At 44.5% G+C, this 22399-nt stretch overlaps 2 protein-coding genes across 2 annotated transcripts; one reads left to right on the forward strand and one right to left on the reverse strand.

The window, feature by feature from the left end:
* Nucleotides 1–3702: 3702 nt before the first annotated feature.
* Nucleotides 3703–10603, forward strand: LOC133104993 (uncharacterized protein C2orf78-like). Its single transcript, XM_061210894.1, is given in 3 exon segments — nt 3703–3799; nt 6686–7435; nt 8694–10603. Coding segments are annotated over 3 exon segments (2757 nt in total).
* Nucleotides 10604–20517: 9914 nt separating this feature from the next.
* LOC133104810 (heterogeneous nuclear ribonucleoprotein A3-like) lies at nt 20518–21932 on the reverse strand. The gene has a single exon (XM_061210638.1). It carries the CDS (start codon nt 21871–21873, stop codon nt 20737–20739), a length of 1137 nt encoding a protein of 378 aa, XP_061066621.1. The 5' UTR covers nt 21874–21932; the 3' UTR covers nt 20518–20736.
* Nucleotides 21933–22399: the final 467 nt, after the last annotated feature.

The raw sequence follows: 22399 nt of genomic DNA on the forward strand, positions 1-22399 counted from the left end.
TATGTATTTACATTTTAGACAATACCAAAAAATGCCTGAGAGAGATAAGAGTGGAGCTCAAGTATAACATTTCCTCCCAGGATCAGGCATAGGGATCTGTACCTGTTAAAAAAACTATGAATCCTGCCACAAGTGGAACAGCAAAGAACAGCATGTTCTACAGTAGGTCTGAGGGTATAAGAGCATACTAAATTCCATTGTTATTTATACTAACAAATGTTTTTTGTTAGTTTTACTTTTTAGTTTCTAATTTCTGAAAGTATCTTACATACACTGTTAGTCATCTTCACAACCATTTGAGCTGGGTAAACTGAGTCAGGAAGGTCAGAATTATTGAATGAATGAATGAATGAATGAATGAGTAAAAAGATCACTAGCTTTAACATATCTGGGACAGTCAGAGTCTAACCAAGTTTAAATCCACAAGCATGTATTTACAATTCTGAAAACTTCCACATAATTAAAAATGGGACAACATTAGTAAATTACTATTTGGATAAAGAAAAGATACAAGTTAGCACAACATAGTTTACAAACTTACAATTAGGCACATTCAATTTGGTGCTAAATCATAAAATATTCTTTTGCAATTTATGAAAAATATCCTATAGGCATGTAATGACCAAAAAGTACAAATGATACAAATATCTATAGACATGACAGTGTACAAATTATGACATAAATCTATCAGAAACTAGAAAACGTATGTTCGTCTTATAGTTCCAGCTGGCTAAAAGATACAGGCTTTGGGTGGGAACACAAAAAAATCCAGACCTGGCCATAACAGGGTTTCCAGAAAGTATGGCAACTAGCAAAGAGTAGGCCTCTGGATGGGAGTGGGGTCCAACATGAGATAAAACAATGCCTTAATGGGTATGTAGTATGCTGGGATGGAAAATATAGGAGCAAGGGATATTTGGAGAATAAGACAGCTAAGTATTTGACACTAACAAAATCTACCAGTATCTGATAGGGCCTCAGGTACCATGCAAGGGTTTCAGGGATTCCAGTATCAAGTTAAATCAAAATGTGACAATGGGAAGAATTAAGGAGAGCCTCAGGGGTAGATGAACTGGGTATGTTACACCAAGACATGTCTCAGTTAACCTGATGGGTTCAAAATGCAGGAAGTGGGTATACGGGACAAGACAATACCCTAAGTGTAAGAATAAAGGCTGAAGGTCAGGGTAGGGCTTGATGTTCCTAAGTGTTGAAATAGAGCTCTTTAGTTTCTTCCTCCTACATGTAAGATACTTTTAGAGGTTAAGATGATGCTGAGCCTGCAAGCTGAAGTTAAATGGCTGGAACTAGGGAGAGAAAGTAAGTTACATAGGCTCGGAACCAGGAAAAGCCTAACTAAGGGTTTGCCTAAATAGAATTGAATGTTGGAACTGAATATTTTAATAAGTAAACATTTTACTGATACCAAAATTTGTCTTACCACACTTCCCCCAATCTCACACCACCCACCCTAACCTGCAGTAGCTATGGGACCCTTGATTTCCATGGAAATATAGAGAAAAGAGACACTGATCTGGCTTGCAGGTATTTAGGAAGTTGTTAGCCTCACATCACATACTAGTATCATGTAAGTAGGCCATCTGAAGTATGAAGCTTAGGGGAAAAACCTTGAAGGAAACTTAAAAGCTTAAGCCACATCTCTATACTACAACACCTTTCACAATTTCTTCTCAGATAAGCATCATCCCCATCAGTGAAGAAACTCATATCTCATAATAGGAAAAACAGGCCTAAAAATTAAATGTGTGTCTTTGGAGGTCCCATCTATGCGATATCTTCCTGGTACCAGAAAAGTCCCCAGGAAGATCAATCTTTGCACCCCTGAAAGCTTACCACCAAGGAAAATGACTAGGTCCATAGATTTCCTCCCTGAAACCAGCTTACCTCACACATAAATCATTAGCAACTCAGCCCTTACTCCCATTATCACAGTCACAAGAGTGGTTCGGGAGAAAAGCACTAACCAGGGGAACTAAAACAGAGGCAATCCAGGCCAAGTTGGGCTGATGGCAGATATCTGCTCCTTACGCTCGGGTGCATAATGCGACTCACCACGATGCCTTTTTCACAGACCCTTTTTAAACTTTCTCCACAAAATCCAACAGCTCAAGTGAGTTCATGATGTTTCAAGATAAGCAATCGTCAAGAGAAAACATGCAATATGTCTTACAATGTTGGATTCCTTACAAATAGGACAAGGAAATAACCATGTAGACAAAACCAGAGCATTTTAAAACATCTGTATTCTACAAACATACCAGTGAATGCTATAAATAAGGTAATATGACATAAGACAAAATGAAAAATATATGTGAGACTGTTCTCTTCAGTGTACAGACTTCATGGCAGTTGCTGCACTATCTAGCTACTTATATCTATAACTCTCTGTTCTGTTAATACAAAATGAGGCCCAAGTGTGTCAACTTGTTTCCCACAGAAACCAGAAAATCTACATGAATCTCTTTTCTCCTGTGCCCTTTCACCTTACCTGCTCCCAATTCTCCACCAATGTCCTCCTCTTTCTCTAATTATTCTCCTCTTCATTTTGCTTGGCCTTGCACCCAAGCATGCAAGACAGAGAATCCTAGAGGTCCAAGATTCTAGAGTGGCTGTTTGCAAGGGGGAGGAGATTACAGTAACTGCCACACTGTATATACTTCTGTGCAAAGAAAAAGGGACAGTATTCAGAATGTCTCTCACATATAAAAAGAGCTGGATGGCAGGATACCTGTGTGGCCCAAGGAACTAGAGGTAGCAAATTATGGGCAAAAGAATTGCAACCAAAGGCTGGAAGAGGAAAGGTCTGCAACCAGCTCTGTCTCCTAGCTCTCCGGTATTTGCTTCCAACGGGCAGAGTCTATTTCGTGAAGCATCAAGCACTGAAAAGAAGACTCCTGCTGCTGGAAGTTGACAGGAAGTAACATCCAATGCAAGATCAAGGCTTGTCCTAGAAGCAATGCCCATAATGGGGAAAAAAAAAAAAGAAAGAAAGCGGAAGGGAAATGTTAAGTCTCAAGTCCAACCTGGCCCCCAGCCTAGCCCAGCCCAGCCCAAGGAAGGTAGGAGTCAAGGAGAAGAAACGAAAAGAGAAGAGCCTTGGACCACAACATTCTCCACAAGGTACACTCAACAAACTTCACCCTACTCTTTACCCAAGTTACAAAAAGAGCTTCTTAATCCCTACTTTTGCTCCTTAAAAGCTGCTATCAGTTCACTCATTAGACACATATGATTTCAGAACAACTGTAAGAGTTCAAACTAGATGGCTCTTTCCTTCCTAAGGATATTAATTAAATAAGATATCTATAGCTCTAAGTATATGATACATAAAATGGAATACTCTGTAGAATATAAGTAACTGTTAGTTAATTATATTAATGAATGTCTGTAAGAAATGTTGCAATGATTTCCCTAATGTAAGAGCCTGGGGGAGGTAAATCTGTCTTCTAGGATTTCCTCCCCAGAGCTCAGAAATTTAGGTGTTGTTTTACCTCTCCTACACTCTCTTCACCCAACCCCGCCTTCCTGTTGGGGATCGGACCTCCCTATTGGCTATCTCATACCTTTCAACTGCCTGCTTTGTGACATCATTCTCCTACCAAACCTACTACCACTTGGTAGAGTCTTGGGGTTTCCGTGGAGCTGTTTGGACCAGTAACCAGTGACCTTTGTACTGGGCACATGCGCCGTTCAGCTGCAGCCACTCAGACATCCTCTAGTGTTGTCTCCTCATCCCTTGTACCTGCAGTTGATGTTTCCTCTTCTCTGACCATGTCAGGTAAGAAAAGAAACTTTTTAAAGTTTTGCGTTACATTTCTTTTGCCCCTAAATGTAGTAGTAGATTCAACATAGCATGGAATAATGAGGGAAAGTATTGAACTAGAAGTCTGCAGACCTCATTTCAGTTTTGACTTTGACATTTACCATCTGGTGTGACTTTGGACAAATCACTGACTGTCTCACAAAGCCTGTTGTTTTCCTTATCTGTTACGTTAGGATACCACATTGGGTTGATCACTCTGATCCCCTTCTTTTCCAATATTGAGCCTTAAAGGGTACCCATGTAGAAAATGAAATCAGAGACTTCTCAAAGAGTGTTTCAACAGAAACACAGAAAAGCCAGGTGACATAGAAAACTAGCAATATATACCAAGATGTTTCCTCTCTAACGGTCTCCCTCCACTAGTATTTCGACTAGTTGAAAAGAGAGAATAGGGAGAGAGGATGGAGAGTACTGGGCTATAGGGAGGCGCAGAGTCAAACGTAAGGAAGTTTAGGATTGTTTTCATTAGCACAGGCCAACAGGCACCAAGAGATGGGAAAAAATATTAAGAATGAAGAGGGAAAGCATAGAGGAGCTCTCAAGAAAAACGTAGTTTGCAATGGAATGTTGATGGGAACCAAAGATTTTACATTAAAGCAGAAAACAGCACAGAGTGAAATCTGCTCAGAGCAGGGCAAAACAAAGTTGACTGTAGCAAATCCTTATATGAACGGACTAAGAAGGAAAGTAGGGCCACAACAGGGTATCACCAGGAAAGGCAGCTTATCAGAAAAGTCATACTCGGTTTTCTTTCTTTTATTGCCTCTCTGAATACAGATGGCACTTCACAGTTTTGAATATAAACATTTTAGAAATATGTTTTAGAAATGATGCTTCCTATAAACAAGAAACCAACGTGGTTATCTAGGGGGCTGCTTTTCAGTGTTTTATTCTTTCTAATTTTTAAACTAGGTAAACATTTTACCAATTAAACATTTTAAATGATATCTTCTGAATTGAATCAGAAGGACTATTTCCTTTGTGTGATATGTAGGTTCTAAGGCAAGGTTGCTTTTCATTTTTACAGTTACTTCCTTCCTAACACAGAGAGCACATTGATCAACAGCCATCGTTCGCTTGTAGATCTTAGCTACCGAAGAAGAAAAAGAAAAAGTCAAGCCCCACATCTCTAATTCCCCATTTAGGGAATTCCCTGGCCGTCCAGTGGTTAGGACTCGGTGCTTTCACGGCCAGGGCCACGCGGCGCGGCACAAGAAAAAAAAAAAAAAATCCACATTTATCTAAAACAATATTGTGGAGTCCTTTGGATTTTCTTACATTTGAAACTCTTTTTGAATTGGAGTCTAAGGATGATGGTTGTTTTAGGTTTGGGGATGTCATCTCCTTGGATGTTGAAGATGATTCTAATCTAAGTTCTAGGATAAATACAAAAACCTTCTTGATACTTTTTAAGCTTCCTTTCTGCTTATTATATAAGTTATATTCACTGAAATACATATTTCTCCTAGGCTTAATACCTGTTACTTGCTGGGTAAAAATACGAATGAGCACAATAATGAAACTCTTTTACACTTATTATTTTGCTGTCTGCTTTGTACCAGTTTTCATTGAAATACTTGTCTATATATGTTGTGGCTACCTATACATTCACATTTATTGCATTTTGTTGCTTGTTATGCATTTTTACTGATACATCTTCTCTGTCTGTATGCATTGGCTAGGAATTCATTCACCTCTATCACCTCTATCGTGTTTTTTGGTTAATAGTATTCACTAAAATAGAGTGGGCAAAATTCACTTTCATAATATTGCGTGTATGGTACAGCAGAATGTCATTTGTTAGTAAATTCATTATGCTTTGATACTTGCCACATACCCCAGTTTTCATTAATATCTATGTATTTCTTTTTCGTTATGTAATATGTTTTTCATGATTTTTCTTTGTCTTTCTAGAACTTATTGTATCTTCCTCCATATAAATCATACGCAATATATCAGCTTATTCATGTATTCATTATTACTGCTATTATTATGGGTGGTGGTGTTATAACCACTTTAGAGATGAGTCATCTGAAGTAATCAGATAACGTTTCTCTTTCCAAAAGCACTTAAGAAATCCACTTTCGGGTAATCATTTTGAGGTAGGATGAGAAACCAGGCTTGAAGAGGGCAAAAATGACTCTTTAAATTTACCAGTTGGACTGAGCTATACGTCAACTCTAGGTAATAGCGTGGGAACTGCACAAGCAAAGGGAGACACTGAAGGTGACAATGGTAATAGCCGTACTGTTTTCTAATGGACAAAAAAAAATGCCTATATTATAAGTTCTATTTCTCCTGCTTTCTGGCAGTATCATGCGCAGAGTAGAGTCCTGGCAAGGAAGTCAGGATACTTAGGTTCTGAAACCTGGTAGTGATACTAACATAATGAGAGAACTTGAACAAGTGAAACCGACCTCTCTGAGCCTCAGTTTCCTTACTCATGAAATGAGACTGAGAAAATAGGAGTTCTCTAAGGACCTCCTAGTTCTAAACTGCTTCCAGTCTAGGAAATGGCATAGAAGTCAATGCTAGTGCAGGCTGAAGGGAAAGACAGGGCAGGGAGAAGGTTGCTTCCAGCCTAGAGAACAATGTCTGAACCATACCACTTGGGTCTTCTGCCCATCTGTGCCCAAGACGGGAGCACAGGCAGTTAATACAGAAGAGTGTAAAACTGCTCAGTCCTTACAACCATCAGTAACTGTCTGATTTTGGGTTTCTCAGTAAGTATTGATATTACAGGTGCCCTGATAGCAAGAACCTTAAGATAATGCTGTTCCTCAAACATAGTGAGAATTTCTCAACCTCCCTGAGTTTTTCATGACCCTCTTGTTCTTACAGAAAATTCCCAAAATCCATCTCTACTTGGCACTCTAAATGCTCTGCAGCATTCTCTTCCTGTGGAGAGCAATGCAACTTCCCCAACACGAAGTGTCTGCAACTTCTCCAGAGTCTCTGCTCCTGCCGTCAGTTCGGCATCGGCTACTGGTACCTCTTTCCAGACACTCATGGGTAGTGCCTACCTTTACCAACATTCTAGCACGACTATGTTATCTGGAGTTACTGACCACAGCCAGATCTCCACGTCAGCTCCTTCCTATCCAGGTGTTCTTGAGTGGGACATCACAGGAAGCACTGAAAAGAATTCTTCTTCCCTCGGAGACTTTACCCTGGCAGTCACTGACCAGCACACAGCTGCTTCCTCCCTGTTTATGGCAGCCCGGTATGATAAAACTTCAGACACCAATAACATGGTCCCTCTATATCCATCACTTTCGGCCAGCCTTGCTCAGGGAACACCATCTCAGATTCCAAATCAGGGGCATAGCCGCCTGTCACTTCCCTACCAGGAAGGAAGCCAGGTATATTACTATAATCAAGGCACACTGGGGTCTTTACCCTATGGAGAGCTTGGCTCCTGCCCGCAATCCTATGGCTCTGTGTCATACGCAGGAAGTAGGGCCTCTGCGCAACCAGAAATGGTAATGGGACTAAAGGAGATTCAGCCCACAGATATCCGACCACCAGCTTCCACCTCTGCAATCTGCTACCCTGTGTCTGCTCAACGCATCACAGAAACACGTTTTCAAGGTGAGTACAAACGGCAGAGAAAGTGGAAGAATGAGGTCAGCATTCAAACATGGGGTCAAATCTACAGCTGGGAGGTGGTGTAGAGACAGGTAGAATTTAGATCCTGAGCCTTTAATAACCACTACCTTCGCTCAGTGCCCTCTGTTTTTAGACTCTACATGAGAACACCTAGGGCTTCCCTGGTGGCGCCGTGGTCGAGAATCCGCCTGCCAATGCGGGGGACACGGGTTCGAGCCCTGGTCTGGGAAGATCCCACATGCCGTGGAGCAACTAAGCCCATGTGCCACAACTACCGAGCCTGCATTCTAGAGCCCGTGAGCCGCAACTCCCGAAGCCCACGCTCCGCAACAAGAGAAGCCACCGCGATGAGAAGCCCGCACACCGCAACCAAGAGTAGCCCCCGCTAGCCGCCAACTAGAGAAAGCCCATGCACAGCAATGAAGACCCAGTGCAGCCAAAAAAATAAATACGTAGAATAAATAAGTTCAAACAAACAATAAATAAACATAAATTAAAAAAACAAAAAAAGAACACCTAATGCAGGTGGGAAGGTGGGAGGGACACTGTAAAGGTCATCTATGCTACATGTACAAGAACCCCGAGAGCACACCAATAAGTACTACATTTTTCACTGCTGTAGCCGATCATTCCCCCTGTACTACCACACTGTAGCACTCCCTTCCCTGATCTACTGCTATAGTCTCTTTGGAAGGTGTTTCAGAACTCTTGTTATGAGAGCGCCAGTTTAACTGTCCTCACTTCCTTAATTTACACCAGGATTTAAGATCTTGTGGTCCGAGATCCTGTCCAGAGAGCAAGCAGGCTAAGCCTCTGTCTTTGTTTATATATTTCATCAGAAAGGGCTCTACCCCCTCTCCTAGTGCATGGTGTGAAGTGTTCTTAGCCTCTCAGGAAAGTGGGGAGAATTGAAAGGACGCTGTATGAGAATGCTAGGCTTTGTAAAACATTTCAGTTTTTTAAAAATAAGACTCATTTTGGATTGGACTTACAACAATCCTATGAAATACAAAGAAAGCCAAGAATCAGTGACATGAAGTGATCACCAGCAAGAATTTACAACAGTCACCGCTTATCTCGTAGCATAGGGCACTGTCCATGATCCTTCAGAAGCGTTAGTAGAAATGCCTTGCCCATCTTGCCCCTGAACCCCTTGAAAGGTACATGACTGCTGTGTTGGTGTTTGGGGGGGGGGCATCTCACTTACCAGGGACTGACTTCTCCCTTGATTCCTCTGTAGTGATGGAGACTTCCCTGCTGATGAAAAATTCCCTGGGATTGCAACCTCCAAGCCAGACGTTTTGTGTGACACAAACTCAAGAACTCCCCAAGTCCCGCAGTAGCAGAAATAGTCACATACTTGAGAGTAACCCACCATCTGAACTTGGGGACATTTCAGTGACAGCTCCAGTCCAGAGTGCCAGTCATCTCCTGGCCCTGCCTCCAGCTCCAAGCCAGGGACAAATAGAGGGTAAGAACTTGGATGATATTAACACCAAGCTTTCAAAGCCTCTGGATGCCTACCAGATCCCAATAGAAAACCAAGATCCTCCACTACTCCCTTTAGGAATCCCTGATATTCACCAGCCTCTGGCCTGCACCGATCCCCTCAGCCAAGAGCAGCAGCCTGGTTCTGAAAATGCTGATCTGGGAAAGAACAGCCTGAGTCGTGAGGACCTAGGGACACTTGAAATTGGGACTGAATCTAGCAGTGGTCTTGCAGACACTACTACACTGGCGGAGGATATTCACCTTCCCCAGCTCTTTAATTCTTTGAAAGATCTTGATCCATCCCAAGGTCCCAACGTGATCAAAGCTAAGGACACCAGAGCCACTAAGGTGAATCAGGTGCAGGAAAAGCCAAGTGTCATAAAGGTTCCCTCTGATCAACCCAGGAAGAACAAACATAAAGCCTCTGAGCCTATCAGTGGTGCTCCCAAGGCCAAAATCCAGCCAAAGAATCCAGGGTGCCTGTTAGGGGGAGAAGTGTTTATATGCAAGGCTGCAGTCAGTGACAGGGCTCCCGTGAACACGGCCAAGCACTCTGAAGGCAAACCTCAGAAAGCTGCATCCAGAAAGATCAGCAAAACTAAGAGCCATGGGCAGGAAAAGACCAAAAGGACCAGAGGAAGAAACAAGGCTGAAGAGAACAAGCAGTCAGGGAGCAAAGTCAAGGCAGAAGAGAAGCCAGCAATCGCCAACACGAAGCGAAAGGAACACCAAACTGAGCTCCAAGAGAGCTTTAAAAAGCCTCGAACCTCCCTTGGCGTGCGCATGCTGGAGTCTGTGAAGGTTCTTCATGCACTCGGGAAGAAGAATGATACGAGAACTGGGCTCTCTTCCTGTCGGGTCTTGGGAAATTCAAGCAACCCGAAAGACCCCCAGCCACCCCCAGCTATCCAGCCACGGCGGCATACCCCACGTGAGGGTAAGAGTCCTGAGAAAACTCAAGTCGAAGCCCAGAAACCAGACAGCAGTGCTGAAACAGAGTGTCCATCTCCATCCCGGTATGAGCTGCCTCCTCCTGGGAAGGTCAGGTTGATACCTCTGCCTTTTTCTGCCTGGGACAAGCCTCAAGCTCGACCCGCTCCTCGGAGGCCACAGTCTCTGGCCTCACATCGGCCTGCTGTGGCTTACTGTGCCCAGCCTGCTTCTACTAACTCAGCTCAACCTGCTGCAGTCAATTCATCCCAGCCAGCTCCTGCCTCTTTGCCAGGTCCCGCCAAACCAGCTCAGCCAACTGTGACCAACCCAACCCAACCGGGTTGGACCAACCATACCCAGCCTAGTGTCCCTCAGTCTGCTGCTCCTAGGCCTGCACCCTACAAAACTTCATCTTGCACTTCCCTCCAGCGGGAGCCCGTTCCCCCTGCTGTGACTAAGCGCCAGTCCCCACCCAAGCGCCAAACCCAACTTCTACGCCAAGACTTCAGCAAGCAACGAATTCCATGGAGGGAACCCAATGTGCCTGAGCCAGCAATGTCAAAGCCCATCGAACGAGAGCAGAGGCCAGAGCGGTAGGCCATGAAGAGGCGGGCTCAACAACAACGTGAGAATGCTGCCAGATACACCTCTTCGGGGAAACTGCAATTTTTCACTGAGAGGGAAGAAGAAATGGAAATTGCTGACTACTACGGATATGTCAAGTGAGAGCTGCTAGGATTGCTGGTGCCACCTTGGGTACCAGCTGTTCTTCCATACATAGGTAAGATAGGTATAGAACTGAATAAATAAATGTAATAGGATTAACAGATGAGTAATCAACCTTTCGAATTTTGAGATGCTGCTAACTGTGGCGTGAGAAAGGAAGGACCGAAAGTTGGATGGGAGAATGAAGGAAAGGGGTAAAAACTGAGGAAAGAGGAAGGAACTTGGCCCAGGGCTAGGAAGGCCAAAAGAGATTTATGGATTTATGAAAGGAAGCAGGAGTGAGGATGAAATGGCAGAAGTAAAAAGCAGGGTCAGAGGTCTGGGTTGAAAGAACACAATTTGAGCAGAGCCGAAGATGACAGAAGATGAGTCTAGGTTTACTAGGAGAAATAGAAAAAGTCTCTTGGGGAGGTTGGCCTTAAGTCTCACAACCACCAGACAGGTATTTCAGAAAACAAGAGGTTCAGGACACATCTCTGAAAGGTCTGAGTTGCCTTATTCAGGTGGGATTATAGTGGGGGAATAGGGAAATCTACCAGAGAAGTGGCTAGGGCTCAGAATTATCCTAGGGGCAGCTGACGACAGGGGCAGAGCCAAGGGAACTGCTGTATCAGGAGACCCACGAACAAATCAGGGGCATAGTCGCCTGTCACTTCCCTACCAGGAAGGAAGCCAGGTATATTACTATAACCAAGGCACACTGGGGTCTTTACCCTATGGAGAGCTTGGCTCCTGCCCGCAATCCTATGGCTCTGTGTCATACACGGGAAGTAGGGCCTCTGTGCAACCAGAAATGGTAATGGGACTAAAGGAGATTCAGCCCACAGATATCCGACCACCAGCTTCCACCTCTGCAATCTGCTACCCTGTGTCTGCTCAACGCATCACAGAAACACGTTTTCAAGGTGAGTACAAACGGCAGAGAAAGTGGAAGAATGAGGTCAGCATTCAAACATGGGGTCAAATCTACAGCTGGGAGGTGGTGTAGAGACAGGTAGAATTTAGATCCTGAGCCTTTAATAACCACTACCTTCGCTCAGTGCCCTCTGTTTTTAGACTCTACATGAGAACACCTAGGGCTTCCCTGGTGGCGCCATGGTCGAGAATCCGCCTGCCAATGCGGGGGACACGGGTTCGAGCCCTGGTCTGGGAAGATCCCACATGCCGTGGAGCAACTAAGCCCATGTGCCACAACTACCGAGCCTGCATTCTACAGCCCGTGAGCCGCAACTCCCGAAGCCCACGCGCCTACAGCCCATGCTCCGCAACAAGAGAAGCCACCGCGATGAGAAGCCCGCACACCGCAACCAAGAGTAGCCCCCGCTAGCCGCCAACTAGAGAAAGCCCGTGCACAGCCATGAAGACCCAGTGCAGCCAAAAAAATAAATACGTAGAATAAATAAATTCAAATAAACAATAAATAAACATAAATTAAAAAACAAAAAAAGAACACCTAATGCAGGTGGGAAGGTGGGAGGGACACTGTAAAGGTCATCTATGCTACATGTACAAGAACCCCGAGAGCACACAAAATAGGTACCACATTTTTCACTGCTGTAGCCGATCATTCCCCCTGTACTACCACACTGTAGCACTCCCTTCCCTGATCTACTGCTATAGTCTCTTTGGAAGGTGTTTCAGAACTCTTGTTATGAGAGTGCCAGTTTAACTGTCCTCACTTCCTTAATTTACACCAGGATTTAAGATCTTGTGTTCCGAGATCCTGTCCAGAGAGCAAGCAGGCTAAGCCTCTGTCTTTGTTTATATATTTCATCAGAATGGGCTCTACTCCCTCTCCTAGTGCATGGTGTGAAGTGTTCTTAGCCTCTCAGGAAAGTGGGGAGAATTGAAAGGACGCTGTATGAGAATGCTAGGCTTTGTAAAACATTTCAGTTTTTTAAAAATAAGACTCATTTTGGATTGGACTTACAACAATCCTATGAAATACAAAGAAAGCCAAGAATCAGTGACATGAAGTGATCACCAGCAAGAATTACAACAGTCACCGCTTATCTCGTAGCATAGGGCACTGTCCATGATCCTTCAGAAGCGTTAGTAGAAATGCCTTGCCCATCTTGCCCCTGAACCCCTTGAAAGGTACATGACTGCTGTGTTGGTGTTTGAGGGGAGCATCTCACTTACCAGGGACTGACTTCTCCCTTGATTCCTCTGTAGTGATGGAGACTTCCCTGCTGATGAAAAATTCCCTGGGACTGCAACCTCCAAGCCAGACAGCTTTCCTATGGAATGACAGAGAACTTGTAAAGCTGAAACACCAGTCTGCGGGAGAAAGGGAAGAAGAGAACGATGGACATAGTTTCTGGGAAACTATTTTTACGTTATGTTTTGTTTGTTCCTGGTAAATAAACTGAAATCTTCTTAACGTTAAAGCAAAATCTAAACCACTAAATTCAATAATACAGGAATGTAACTTTTGAAAAACATTTCTTTGGCTGCGCAGCATGTGGGATCTTAGCTCCCCAACTAGGGATTGAACCCACGCCTGCTGCACTGGAAGCGCACAGTCTTCACCACTGGACCACCAGGGAAGTCCCAGGAATATAACTTTTAAAGGAGAAGTTATAAACCCCTTGGTTATATGAACTGGAGATTTTTAGTAAGAAGTCAATATATTTTTTGTTAGGCACATCTCATGTTAGGCTGTCTCCCTGCACAGGATGCAGGCGCCTTGAAACCGGAAACCATATCCCTCTATAGTAGGTCCCTCTTCTTTCTGCTTTGCAGTTTGCTGCTCCACTTGTTCAACCCCACCTAGTAATAACCCATACTTCCCTTGTTCCTGTTTTCCCATCTTGAAAACAGATAAAAGGCAACCAAACAATGCAAAGGTCTCAACAAATAAGGGACATCCAAAACCAGAGATGGACACAACTTCTGTATCCCTGATGAAACCTAGCCCGGTGTTGAATACTTAGGTATCATTAATACATGCGTGTTGACTGAAACAGTTTAAACTCAATTCTTCCACTTCCCAGTTTAGTTTTAGTCCTCATACAAAACCTGGTAATAAGATTCCTTAATGCTAGGAATCACAGTGAAAAATAATATCTGAACTGACTTCTGTCAGATGAGTGAGAACTCAGGTTAATTCAGTGTATCCGAAGCATAGAAAGTGAGGGCAAAAGTGGCACAAGATGGGGCTAGAGAAGCAGAGAGGATTCTAGACCACGCAGAGTCTTAAAGGCCAACAGCGTGTTTTCTATTCCCAAAACAATGTTTGTGAGCGATGTTTATGAGCAATGTTCCAACTTGCTTTGAAGGTTTCTTGTGTGAAGTATGGATTGGAAGGAAACAAGATATATGGACACTAGTTAGGACCTAATCGCAACAGACAGGCAAGTTCAGTATTAGGATGTTGGGGAAGAGCTGACAGATTCCAAAGAAATTCAGGAGATAAACTGAAGCGGGCTTAATGGGGTATGAGATGGAGGAAAGGAAGGTCTTGGGGAATTAAAGGGTTTACTGCACATGTGAGCAAAGTCTCAAAATTAATCATTTGAACGTACAGAGGTAGACCTCTCAAATGACACCGGTTAGGAGGCAACGGTACGCTCTTTACAATTCCTAGAGACAACACAAATCAGCTGTTTCGACGGAAAATTCGGCGGGACCGGTGCGTTTTTTCACTCCAACTTAGTTCCAGTTCCTATTACTCACATTTTCTGTGCCAAAACAACACAGCTTGAGGAACTGAAGGGGATTCCGTTTTGGTAATTAAGGAGTGTCCCCAACACTGACAGTCCCATCTTAAAAAGCACCCCCTCTGCATTTCACCCGAGGAGCAATGGCCAGAGCCTCCCTTTGAAAACGATGGGGAGAAATCAGAACATCACACACTGTCCCTTTCAGCTACTGTGAACTGAGCCGCGAGACGACCAATACACCCCCCCACCCCACCCCCGGGCACAGCGCGGACGGGCCAGCGCGCGGGGGCAACAGGGTCAGGAGACGGCACAAGAGACGAAGCCCAGGCCCAGGGGCCAAGGCCTATTACCTTTCCGGGATGTGCAAAACATAAAACAGAAGCAATATTGTAACAAATTTATTAAAGACTGAAGAAAAAATAAAAAATCAGATGCTAAAGTGCATACTCTAACCACTATACAATATCGTTTCTATAAAACAAGCACTAAGCCTCAGATACAGAAAAAAACCCTTTTCGTGTCCTCACACCTAGGTCAAAATTACAAAGAGTTAATTCAGGAGACAGAAAGAGAAGGAATAAATCTGAATGAATCTGAGTCAGAACACAGTGCTATAACCTTAGGCAAATTCCACAATACCCACGCCTCAACCTCCCTATCTATAAAGGAGTTAACCACACCAGCGCTAACCATTACTTGCCTCCTGGTAGGCTGTGAGTGTTAATTATTATTTGTAATAAATACACAGATCATCAGTTGAAAGAAACAAGGAAAACTACAGCGTTATTATTATTGCCTTGTTGCTAGAGCAAAACACCAGAAATCAACATAAATAAGTTATGTACACCAAGAATGTAGGGTTTGAATATGTACTTTGAAAGGCAATCATATAATTAGTTGTTTTACCTCTAATTGCTTTTCCTTTTTTTTTTTTTTAATTTAAAAAAGCAATACAGGGACTTCCCTGGTGGTTCAGTGGTAAAGAATCCGTCCTGCAATGCAGGGGACGCGGGTTCGATTCCCGCTCGGGGAACTAAGATCCCACATGCCGCGGGGCAACTAAGCCCTCGCGCCAAACTACTGAGCTTGCACACCTCAATGAGATAGCCCACGTGCAGCAAACTACAGAGCCCACGCGCTCTGGAGCCTGCACGCCACAACTACAGAGCCCACGTGCCACAACTAGAGAGAGAAAACCCGCACGCCACAACTAGAGAGAAGCTCTCATGCTGCAACGAAGAGCCCGTGCGCCGCAACGACAAAAAAGATCCCACATGCCTTAACGAAGGTCCCGCGTGCCGCAACTAAGACCCAATACAGCCAATCAACCAATCAATCAATCAATAAAGTGGGGCGGGGGGAGCAATACAGGAATTTCCCTGGCAGTCCAGTGGTTAAGACTCCAAGCTCCCAATGCAGGGGGCACGGGCTTGATCCCTGATTGGGGAACCAAGATCCCACATGTGGCACAGCGTAGCCAAAAAAAAAAAAAAAAAAACCAACACATACCATACGGCATTTATCCCAGAGAACGCATGTTCGCACAAAAAAAGGTACACAAATGTCCACAGCATCTCTATCAGTAATAATCAAGAAATGGGAAAAAACTCAGATGTTCTTCAATGGGCAAGTGATTAAACAAACTGAAGTATAGCCAAACCATGGAATACGACTCAGCAATTAAAAAGAAAGGGGCACTGGGATCTCTCTGGTGTTCCAGCGGTTAAGACTCTGCACTCTCAATGCAGGGGGCCCAGGTTCCATCCCTGGTCAGGGAACTAGATCCCGCATGCTGCAACTAAAGACCCGCACAGCCAAATAAATAAATAAATAAATAAATTTTTTTTTTTTAAAAGGAGCACTATTGACTCATGCAATTTGGATGACTCTCCAGGGAATTACATTGATTGAAAAAGGCCAATCCAAAAGGTTACATACTGGGAATTCCCTGGCGGTCCAGTGTTTAGCACTCAGCACTTTCACTACCTGGGCTGGGTTCAATCCTTGGTCGGGGAACTAAGATCGCATAACCGGCAGCGCAGCCAAAAAAAAATTTTTTTTAATTAAGAAAAAAAAAAAGGTTACACACTATATGATTTTATTCACATAACATTCTTTTTTTTTTAATTAATTAATTATTTATTTTATTTCTGGCTGCGTTGGGTCTTCGTTGCTGCGTGTGGGCTTTCTCTAGTTGCGGCGAGCGGGGGCTACTCTTTGTTGCAGAGCACGGGCTCTAGGCACGCGGGCTTCAGTAGTTGTGGCACGTGGGCTCAGCAGTTGTGGCTCCCGGGCTCTAGCGCGCAGGCTCAGTCGTTGTGGCGCATGGGCTTAGTTGCTCCACGGCATGTGGGATCTTCCCGGACAAGGGATCGAACCCATGTCCCCTGCAATGGCAGGCAGATTCTTAACCGCTGCGCCACCAGGGAAGTCCCACATAACATTCTTGAAATGACAGGTTGCCAGGGACAGATAGGGCCGTGGGAGTGGGAGATGGGCCATCTTCCCGAGGGGGTATTTTCCCTTGATCATCTGCACAAAAACTTTATTGCAACTTTATCCACTGCACTATCAGATCATTATGATTTGGTGGGGAGGGGGGAGCAGCAGTGGCTATAAAATGGCATCAGGAGAGATCCTGTGGGATGGAAATGTTCTGTATCTTGACTGTGTCAATGGCAATACCCAGGTTGTGACAGTATACTATGGTTCTATAAGATGTTACCATTGGGGAAAACTGGCTAAAGGACACACAGGATCTATCTCACTATTATTTCTTACAACTGCATGTAAACCTACAATAATCTGTAAACAAAAAGTTTAATCAGAAATGAAGGCAACACATGCCTCTTGTAACAAGTAAAACAATAGTCTGTGGTCAATCTCTTTCCCTACCCGTCCCATTCCCTCCCTCTTGAGATAACCATGCAAACTCACTGCTCATACAAACAGGCATGCATTTAATACTTTTTGTTTACTGTATCAAAATGGGATCATACATACTACATATTACCCTGCAGCCTACCTTCTTCACCCATCATCCCTATATCATAGAGAGCTTAAAAAAAAAAAAAAAAATTCTTAAGTGCGAAGCTGGATGGCAGGTATAGAAAATTTTCTGACTAGGGCAAATCTGACAAATGTTTACCGTGCTAATGTGCCATAGCTGAGCCAGGTGCATTCAGTGAGAGCACAATATACAAGTAGCATTCTAAAGAGATGTGCAAAAAATGCAAGGTCTTCAGCAGCTCTTCGAGGATCCCATCCCCCTCTCTGCCTCCTCCATGGAACCATCCCATGGAGGTTTAACAGTTTAACTCCATTTGCCCCCTCCTGCTGTTTGTGCTTTTGTTGTATATTTCTGTTCTACATCTCCACAAGACATTATTATTGTCATTTATTTATAAAACAACATATAAATATAAAGGTGTATGTACCTGGGTATATGTACATGTATATATTAAACACACACACACACTTTAAGCGCTCTTTGTTCTTCACTGCAGTTCTGTTCTTTTTTTTTTGGGGGGGGGGCAAGTTTTTATATTGGTCAAGTTCTGTACTACTAGAAATATAAGATTTGAGAAGACAAATGAGACTTGAGGATTATCTGTGGAGCTTATCCTCATTCTCCTGCTGACGCATTATGTGTTTATAATTTGAGAACTGCAGATAAATACAAACTGGTCTTCTCCATACTTGCTCACTAAGGAATTCCTCATTTCTAGGAAACGTCTATTTCAAGGAAAGGAAACAAACAAAAACACCTAGTGCATGAGATGATTAAAAGGTACACATTTTATAGCCTGAGTTCGAGAAAAAAATTACCCAAGAAATGGCCTTTTTCCCTAGGAGCCAGCTTCTACTAGGGGAGTCTAGGGTTCTCTAGGCAAAGAAAAAAAACTTGCCAGTTTAAACAGAATAACAGAAACGTTCAGCCAATCAAATATACAGAACTCATCACTTGCAGTGAGGAATGAAAGGCCTGTATCAACAGAAAAAATAAATGGCACAGGCAACGTCTGGAACAGAAAACAAACAGGAAATACTTTAAAAAGCCAAAATTGCAAAGACAGATTAACAGGGTATGAAATTACACGCTGGGCAATGCACCGGTTAAAGGAAAAGAGGCGCACACCAAGTCTGAAGTCTTAAGAATTCGGTGTTTAACACTACTTCTGCATGCTGCCCAGCAGAAAACTCGGGTCCTGGCTTAATCCACAACGCACACTTCATTTAAGGAGGTGAACTGCTTGGTCTGACTCAGTTTCTTATTCTGTAAAATGAATGCAACACAGCTGTCGTGAGTCCCCAAAGAATTCTGCACAAACGCTTTGTAACTCCAAAGTGCTGTGCAAATCAGAGCAGCCCTTCTCTCCTTCACATTCGTTTGACTTAGAATTTCAGAAGTTTACCTGAAAATATAGACGACTCGGAAGCAAGGGACTGAAAGTGGCCCACACAGGTGGACAGAAATGCAGAAACTGGAGCACCCCATACAAACCACAAGAGAACACGTTCACGTGCACACGTTATCAGTAACAGAAAACGCCACCGGTATCAACCGTAAACCACTGAGAGGACCAGCAACGACATGTGTCCAAATCCAGCCGGCAGCACAGCCTCGTCGGCGGCAGTGCCTTAAACACAGCTCCCCGCACTCCGCAGCCTAACAAGAGCCACTTTTTCAAAAAAGCTTAGCAACTTGCCAAGCACACTGGCGTAGTTCACCTTTTTTAATTGCTAAGCAAACATGCAGGGTAGATGAGACAATCAAGGGAATGTTCAGCCTTCCTCAAAAGTAAGATCCAGGAAATTCACGTTTTGCTTGAACAGTTTCATGTCTCAAGCTGATCACAAACCTCTGTTTGATGTTGTTTTGTCGCTGCTGGCCAATGAGCCCGGGAAAGAGAACGAATTCTTTCAAACAGGGAGGGCTCTCTGCACTCTTCAGCTAAACCAGCGAGGCTTTACCACCGTCACGTTTAAAATAATGAGGACGCCGCCTCGATGGAGTTTACCGGGCTGCGCTAATCACGAGGGGCCTCGGGCGCCCAGGGCGGGTCCCAGCGCCGGTGGCCGCGGGACCGGACGCCCTCCCCGGGACCCCCCCAGGACCCCCTCCCCGGGACACGGCCGCGGGACAGGACGCCCCCCAGAACCCCTGCCCAGGACGCAGCTGCGGGACAGGACGCCCCCCAGAACCCCTGCCCGGGACGCGGCCGCGGGACACGAAGCTCCCCCCTCCCCAGGAAGCCCTCCCCAGAGCGCGGGCCTCGCCGCCGTCACGCGGCACCCGCCGCGCTCACCGCGGGCCGGGAGCCCCCTCAGGCCGACTGGCCCCCGCCCGCCGCCCGGCCTCCCTCCGGCCCGCGCCGCCCGCCGCGCTCACCGCGTTCTTCTTCTGCACCATCTTGTCCATCTTCTTGGCAATGCGGACCACCTCGTCCTCCATGGCCCCGGCAGGCCTGCCCCGCGCCGGGCCGCGGGGGACGGGAAACGAGCGGGGCGGCGGGGCGGCGGGTGAGCCCAGGCATCGGCGAGGGCCCTCAGCAGGCCTGACCGAGGCGCTTCCTCACTCGCGGCGGCGGCGGCGGCGGCGGCGGCGGCGGCGGCGGCGGCGGCGGCGGCGGCGGCGGCGGCGGCGGCGGCGGCGGCGGCGGCGCTCCTCCGCCGCAGGCAGCGCCAATCGAGCTCCCAGCTCTGTTCTTTTTTTCTTTTTTTTTTTTGGAATTTTGAGATTTTTTTCATTTGAAGTAAATCTTAATGCTATTAAATTCACAAATATGCTAATTTAAATACCCAATTCTATTATCTAAAACACACATTGCAAACATACAAATATGTATTCTCTCCACATGTCAGAGCCCATTCATTTCATGGTTTGGAAATGGGGAGAATAGATCCCCTTAAACTGCAAGTCAGCAGGTGTGTCTTTACAGTTAACTTTAGCAAAATTCATACAAAATATTAATTAACAATGATCTTCTTTACTTGTTAACTCACAAGGAAACACCTTCAAAACTGCATTTTGTTAAAGTTTCTGTACTAAAATGTAGAAAAACTGAACTACACAAATATTGAAAAGTTAAAAATTCCTTAATTTTTTATTCCTGGTACCACTACCACAATTTACAGGGCAATATACCTGATGTAATGAAAAGAAAAAGAAAAAGACAAAGCTACAACAGATAAAAGACCTCAGGAATGTACATCTAATTGACACGACATTGCATTAATCAATAGCTGCACTTTTTGCAAACTGTGGCTATGACAGTCCTGAACAAGAAGGGTTTCCTGTTTAAGCTGCAGTAGCTTTTCTGACTATGGATCATCGTTCCTTCTGTGGCAGATTTTTACAGTTCCTCTAATGCATTTGGGACGACTGTCTCAAAGTAACCTGCAGCTTTCCTGACAACGCCTCTCTCTCTCTCCTGCTAAGAACTGTAGCCCTTTTCTTCTGAGTTTTTAGAACCTTCTGCTACCATATCCACCACTTCCACCACCAGATCCATAGCCACCACCATAGGGACTTCCCGAGCTTCTTCCACCAAAACTGCCCCCCTTCATGGGTCCATAATTTGATTGCTGTTGTCCACTATAATTTCCAAAATCATTATAGCTCCCACCACCACCATAGTTACCTCCAAAATTTCCTCCTTCATTGTAACCATCATATCCTCCACCACCGCCACCATATCCACCATCTTGGTTTCCATATCCTGGTCCACCACCACCATAGCCTCCTCTACTACTGTAACCAGGACCACCGCCATAGTTACCACCGTCGCCTCCAAATCCGTTATATCCACCATCACCTCCTCCATAACTACCTCTGCTGCCACCACCTCCACCACCATAGCCTCCTCTTCCACCAAAGTTTCCACCACGGCCAAAGTTACCTCCACCACCTCCAAAGTTTCCTCCACGACCCATAAAGTTGCCAGATCCACCTCCACGACCTCTTTGTGATCCAGCGGATTGCATTTCTTGTTTAGAAAGGGCCTTTTTCACTTCACAATTATGCCCATTAATAGTGTGGTATTTCTGAACAACAATTTTATCAACTGTATCATGACCATCAAAAGTTACAAAAGCAAATCCTCTCTTTTTTCCACTCTGCCTGTCTTCCATAACTTCTATGGTTTCAATCTTGCCATACTTTTCAAAGTAGTCTCTCAAATTATATTCTTCTGTATCTTCTTTAATACCACCAACAAAAATTTTCTTCACTGTTGGATGGGCACCAGGCTTCACAGAATCCTCTCTACAAACAGCTCTCTTTGGTTCCACTACATGCCCATCAACCTTGTGTGGTCGAGCACACATTGCTGCATCCACCTCTTCAACCCAAGAGTAAGTCACAAAACCAAAGCCCCTGGAACGTTTTGTTTGGGGGTCTCTCCTCACCACACAATCTGTAAGTGTGCCCCATTTCTCAAAATGTTCTCTTAAGCTATCGTCTGTAGCTTCAAGGCTCAGACCACCAATAAACAGTTTTCTCAACTGTTCTGGTTCCTTTGGATCATGGCCCTCCTCCCCTCGGCGGCGGCGGCGAAGGCCGGAGTCGGGCTGGGGGCGACCGGGCGGCGGTTTTACCTTCATTTTGAGACCGGACTCGCCTCTTCCAACTCGAGTTCATTATGGGACCGATAGCCCAGCTCTGTTCTATGTTGGGCCATTTTACTTCAGCCTAAAAAAATTTCTTCTAGTATTCCCTAAGGTCTGCTGGGGATCAGTTTTCTTATTTTTCATTTATCTGTATTTGATTTTTTAAAATTGATTCCAATTTTCTGTTGAGATTTTCCATATTTTTATCTATTAATCCCCATCTTTTACTCTCAATATAGTCATTTTAAAGTTCTGTGCTAACTCCAGAATCTGAATTCCCTCTAAATCAATTTTTCTTGGTTATTTTTTTTTGTCTTAATTTTTAGTCACTTTTTCCTGCTTCAGGAATTTCATAATTTTTGATTGTGTGCTGGACATGGTGAATAAAAAATTCATAGAGACTGAAGATGCTATTACTTTGTTCTTCTTTCTCTAATTGCTTTAGGTGCAAGGTTAGGTTGTTTATTCGAGATGTTTCCTGTTTCTTGATATAGGCTTGTATTGCTATAAACTTCCCTCT

This window comes from Eubalaena glacialis, chromosome 14 (assembly GCF_028564815.1).
Source record: "Eubalaena glacialis isolate mEubGla1 chromosome 14, mEubGla1.1.hap2.+ XY, whole genome shotgun sequence".
NCBI classification, from domain to species: Eukaryota; Metazoa; Chordata; class Mammalia; order Artiodactyla; family Balaenidae; genus Eubalaena; species Eubalaena glacialis.

What these genes read in the sequence shown, in the direction of transcription:
- LOC133104810 (XM_061210638.1), bottom strand. Translation starts at nt 21,873, where the DNA reads ATGAAGGTAAAACCGCCGCCCGGTCGCCCCCAGCCCGACTCCGGCCTT.